This window comes from Streptopelia decaocto (genome assembly GCF_964273445.1).
Source record: "Streptopelia decaocto genome assembly, chromosome: 2".
Taxonomy (NCBI): Eukaryota; Metazoa; Chordata; class Aves; order Columbiformes; family Columbidae; genus Streptopelia; species Streptopelia decaocto.
Genome location: NC_138655.1, coordinates 74304656 through 74310217, shown reverse-complemented (window position 1 = coordinate 74310217; position 5562 = coordinate 74304656). Strand labels below are relative to the sequence as shown.

General features: G+C 40.8%; 1 protein-coding gene across 1 annotated transcript; it reads left to right on the top strand.

Annotated features, from left to right (window-relative positions):
• The first annotated feature begins 88 nt into the window (after nucleotides 1-88).
• On the top strand, nucleotides 89-4605 carry MED10 (mediator complex subunit 10). The gene is made up of 4 exons (XM_082045519.1): nucleotides 89-230; nucleotides 352-435; nucleotides 2417-2519; nucleotides 3695-4605. Exons 1-4 carry the CDS (start codon nucleotides 103-105, stop codon nucleotides 3788-3790), a joined length of 411 nt encoding a protein of 136 aa, XP_081901645.1. The 5' UTR covers nucleotides 89-102; the 3' UTR covers nucleotides 3791-4605.
• Nucleotides 4606-5562: the final 957 nt, after the last annotated feature.

Below are 5562 nucleotides of genomic sequence, written 5' to 3'. Positions count from 1 at the left end.
GGGGCGTGGTCTGAAAAAGCCGGGAGGGCGTGTGGAGCCTCTCCGCTCCTTAAGCGCATGCGCCAGTTGCCGGAAGTGGTGGTGGGGGGGGACGGGCAGGTTATGGCGATGGCGGAGAAGTTCGACTCCCTGGAGGAGCACCTGGAGAAGTTCGTGGAGAACATTCGGCAGCTCGGCATTATCGTCAGCGACTTCCAGCCCAGCAGCCAGGCTGGGCTCAACCAGAAATTGTGAGGGCGCTCCCCCTAACCCCCCTTTTTGTTGCCAGGCCTCGGGGCTCTTCCCGCTCCCCCCCCATCCCCCCCAACCCCACCAAATCTTGTGCCAAAACGACCCGTTTTCTCCTTACAGGAATTTCATGGTGACGGGCTTGCAGGATATCGACAAATGTCGGCAGCAGCTTCACGATATCAGCGTCCCCTTAGAAGTTTTTGAGTAAGTCGCTGTGTACGTGGAAGGGGAGGTGCAGCAGTCGGTGTGGTCTGAGGTAGCGTGTGTTTTTTGGTGTGGAGGGCAAGTGTAGAGTCTTGCATCTGGGCAGGAGCAACCCCAGGTTCCAGTATAAGTTGGGGAACGACCTGTTAGAGAGCAGTGTAGGGGAAAGGGACCTGGGGGTCCTGGTGGACAGCAGGATGACCATGAGCCAGCACTGTGCCCTTGTGGCCAGGAAGGCCAATGGCATCCTGGGGTGTATTAGTAGGGGGTGGTTAGTAGGTCGAGGGAGGTTCTCGTCCCCCTCCACTCTGTCCTGGTGAGACCACATCTGGAATATTGTGTCCATTTCTGGGCCCCTCAATTCCAGAAGGACAGAGAACTGCTGGAGAGAATCCAGCGCAGAGCCACGAAGATGGTTAAGGGCGTGGAGCATCTCCCTTATGAGGAAAGGCTGAGAGAGCTGGGTCTCTTTAGCTTGAAGAGGAGACGACTGAGGGGTGACCTCATTAATGTTTATAAATATGTAAAGGGTAAATGTCATGAGGATGGAGCCAGGCTCTTCTCGGTGACAACCAACAGTAGGACAAGGGGTAATGGGTTCAAACTGGAACACAGGAGGTTCCGCTTAAATATGAGAAGAAACTTGTTCATGGTGAGGGTGACAGAGCACTGGAACAGGCTGCCCATGGGGGTTGTGGAGTCTCCTATTCTGGAGACATTCAAAACCCGCCTGGACACATTCCTGTGTAACCTCATCTGGGTGTTCCTGCTCTGGCAGGGGGATTGGACTAGATGGTCTTTTGAGGTCCCTTCCAATCCCGAACATTCTGTGATTCTGTGGATATTTTCCCTGAGGACTGCTTCTTTCTTATACTCCATCTTCTGAATGCCTCATGAGAATGTGAGCAGGCAGAAGGAGGTAAGAAGTATCTTCAGCCTGTGAGAAGGCAAAAATGCAAGAGAAGTGAAAAATTACACATTTGCTTTCAGATATGTATATATATATATACACATATATATATATATATTTACAATTTACATTGTCTTTACATATGTAGGCAGTAATGTAGATTCTGCCAAATCTAGTGATTTAGTAAGTAAGCTTTCACTTTGGAAATACACTTTTACACTAGGTTAGAATCAAGATTTTAAATTGCACATGAAAATAAATCAGGCCAGTACTTAGGTGTTTAATTTCATTAGTGGCAATCTTCTTGTTGGCAGGGAGTAAGAACATTGAAAGCAAAATCATAAATGTGGAGGGACAGCTGTACAAGACTGTTTTTATGATGTAGCCAACCAGTTAATTTACTAGTGTTTCTTTTAAGTCCAAGTGTCACTGGTTTGTGATATTCTAATGTATTACTGGCTATACAGGACTTTTTTCAGTTGGGCTTCCATTCTATCTATAAATCTAGGATGACAGTCTGAAATGTTCTGTTCTTTATTCAGTGATGGAATTTCCCTTTGTCAGGCACTTACATTGCAAAGTAAAAGTACACTTTATGTTTCCGAATAGAGGTGTGTTAATTTTTACTTTTGACTATGATAGGTTCCCTTCCTCCTCATTCTTGAATTGCTGGATGCCATATTCCTGTGTGCTTATTGCTTATCATGTACCAACTAAGCTACTTTGTGGTTAGTGCCCTTTCAGTTGCTTGGAAAGGGACCATCTTTCTTCATTCATGTGTACTTGTTGCCTATGAGGAACTAGATAGATATAAGTTTTGTTTGCTTTTAATGTGTTTTTTTTTTTCCAAATCTCCAGGCTTTCTGGAAACAAAGATTTAAACCAGCATTCCAAGACATGTGTTTGCTGGCCACAGCCTTGTTCTCCTTTTGAAAATGGCTGAGATAAACTGGAAAATGCACGGTTCAGATAACAGTAGTAACAAAAATACAGCAAGGTGAATAATTCTGTGCCTTGGAGAACATTCTAGTAGGAGTATGATCATTTAAGTGTTATCTTTTGTATTTTCAGGTACATAGATCAAGGCCGCAATCCTCAGCTTTACACGAAAGAGTGTCTGGAGCGAGCTTTGGCTAAAAATGAGCAAGTAAAAGGAAAAATTGATACAATGAAGGTAAACTACAAATAATGAAAGTACTAATGTAATAATGTACTTGATAAGTTTTTACTTTTCTGTAAATATGTGGGTCTTTCACTTCTGCAGTTATTAAATTCCCCTGTTAGGTGTTTTGTATTGGGAATTGCTCTTCATCCCTGTATCTTAATTGACATTAAGACAGCTGATTCTAGAAAGGAAACATGTAATTCATCCCACAGTTGGAGATACAGATGTTGCTGTGATTTTATTTTGGTTAAAGTTGTACCGTAGCGCTGCAGATTTTTATATTCTTTTTGAATACTAGTGTGTACCTCACACTGTTACAGATCTGTAACTGTGATGTGAGTAAATTTAGGAATAAGCAAAACAGAATAGATATTTTTTTGAGTCTTGAGTGGATCTTAAAGTATTAAAATCTCAAACATGCTATATAAGCATCACTTAATCTTTATAAAGTTACTTAAAATGTACACAAGTATTTAGGCTTTTCTGAGCTCTTACTTTAATCTCGTATGAACTGAAGTGTCCTGCTCTGTTGCTTAACTGCTGGATTTACTGCTGAAAAATACAATCAGAAAAGGAAGTTTAGTGACATTTGAGAAAGGGCTGTTTGTGTTTCAGAATGTTCATTGGCTGAACTTAAAATTAACGTGGAGGATGGCAATTTGTGCTGCAGAATGTAAATACAGCTGTATATGTTCTAAGCTTCTCTTTCTTTCGATATGCTCCGTGGTTGTAAAAATTGTAGGAAGAATGAATGTATTTCTGAGCCAGGCATGAGTTGCATTTTGGAGGTGGAGGAGATTCCATATCAAATCAAGGGGATATGTCCTTTATCACCTTTGCTTAATAAGGTCAGACAAATATTGATGCACCAGAGTTTACCAGAGAGGTCCAACTACATTGTATTTCTTATTTGAAAATACTAGTTAATTTATGAGAAATTAAAATATTTTTTGTTTGCCTGGTGCTTTCCTAGTGGATTTCACTTGAACACTTTATCTGAATTTTGTAAACATTACTTTCTGTGTTTGTGTGTGTGGTTTTGAGGGGGTTTTTTGGGTACTATTCTCTTAGGTCACTGAAATGTAATACTGTGTATGCAAACATTTCTGTTAATCCGATAACATTGCTTGATGAGATCTAAATAAATTGTGCAGATGATGTATACACTTTTTTTCTCTTTCCAGAAATTTAAAAGTCTGTTAATTCAAGAACTGACGAAGGTGTTTCCAGAAGATATGGCAAAGTACAAAGCTATTCGAGGAGAAGATCCTTCTCCTTAAGTTGGCCTTCGATAGCTCTAAAAATGTCAATTCCATAAGCAGACACCACTCTATAAAAACATTGATTGTAGAGAGGGTAAATCCAAGCCTTTGTAACAACTGTACTGAAAATGGCAGCAATGGTCTGTAAAGGTGCTTGGTGATTGCTGATGGTTCTGGTCTGAGGCTACTGGACCTTTCTGAAGACTTTTACTCAAAGATTACACTTGAAACTTCCAATGGTAATCTGTTCCTCCTTCTTGAAAGGTTTTGGAGATGAACATGCCTACAGGTTGTCAATACATAGCATTTCCCACAAAGTGCATTGCTGAAGCAGAAAATGTATTTTTTTTGTCTTCTGAACAGTGTGCTCCAGGATTGTGGGCGCATCTGTTTTTAAGAGAAATGTGTTTGTTATACTTGATTATTTTTCATTTTTTTATTACAGTACAAACAGTTTACTGCTTTCATCTTGCCAAATTCTGCTGAACAGGAACCTGTCAAAGGCTGCAGTTCCTGTGTGTCATAATGAATTGCAGCCAAGAAAACCTTCAGATGCTCTTGTTTTGTTCCATGAGCTGCAGTGCAGATGGCTGAGGTTATAGAAAGCGAGTGTATTCGGGGACTAGCACCTCAATGTTAATATTTTGTATAGTATTTAATGTAAGGTCTTGTTTAATTTGATTCATTTTCTGTAAGCAGTTTGAATAATAAATTGAAAAATTTAATTCTAACATTTTTCTATTGTATGCTATGCTTTGGAGAATGAACTGAAAGCTATGAAAAACAGCGTGTTCCTCAGTCTCACAATGATAGAAATAAAATGTATGTCACAACTTGGCTGTTAAAAGCTTATGTCCCTTTCAGTACCTGAAGCAGGAGATTTTGGGGATCAGTGGTTGTCCCCGTAAGTGTTTCTGATCAGCTGCAAACCTGTGTGAAATCTGTAACTGTTCGTATGTAGTCACAACATAAAGGAGCGTGTTGGGTTCACTACCTAAGGGTGTAGTGCATGTACAGATGACTGGTTTTACAGTGGATGCAGGAGGACAAGGACCTGTTTTAATCTTGGGAGTTTTTGAAACTTGAACTGTTTGTGATTGCGTTTGCCCTTCCAGATGTAACTTGACTTTTTTTGCACCAGCAAATGAATTTATTATTTTTCTAACTGTCAGTTACTAAATTGGGCAGGATCTCCAAAATAGCACTACATGCACGTGCTCTAGAGCAGACCTGCTTAGTCAGTTAAAGACCTTGATGGGGATTTTGGTGTGTTCAAGTTGTTGGTGCCATAGTTCCCACACCTGAAGTACTGTCTTCTTTCCATATCTATATCCAATGCTGTATATTCATTAGAAACTAATAATGGATTAGTAGAGCTTATAATGTATGGATTTACTCCTACTGCTGACAGGAAAAGAAGGCGTGAGAAGGACAGGGATACTCATAGATGCGCTGGAAAGAGCATTTGTTCCTTGAATACAAAAACACTGAACAGAATTCAAAATTTAACTTTCTGAATCTTAAACATTTTTGTGTGTGCTGAAAATTTCCTTAACAGAGAAAAACCAGCTTCTGTGTGTTGTTTCAATGCGTCACAGCTGCTCTCTGCCTGCTATGCAGCTGAATTGGTTCTCCACAGCCTCGCTACTTCCCAGCTCCTCAAGAGCACCAGCAGGGTAGGGCAACATGAGATGTTTTTGGCAGAGGATGGTGAAAGAGAAACTCTGCTCACAGTCTCTGAATTTTCTATGCTTTGGTGGGCTCAGTGTAGGAAGCCCTTGAAATTAGGT

Bases quoted from the DNA above. Each gene is read 5' to 3' on its own strand.
- MED10 (XM_082045519.1), top strand. From the start codon at position 103: ATGGCGATGGCGGAGAAGTTCGACTCCCTGGAGGAGCACCTGGAGAAG. The intron at 231-351 runs GTGAGGGCGCTC...TTCTCCTTACAG, and splicing joins GCTGGGCTCAACCAGAAATT to GAATTTCATGGTGACGGGCT. The intron at 436-2,416 runs GTAAGTCGCTGT...TTGTATTTTCAG, and splicing joins GTCCCCTTAGAAGTTTTTGA to GTACATAGATCAAGGCCGCA.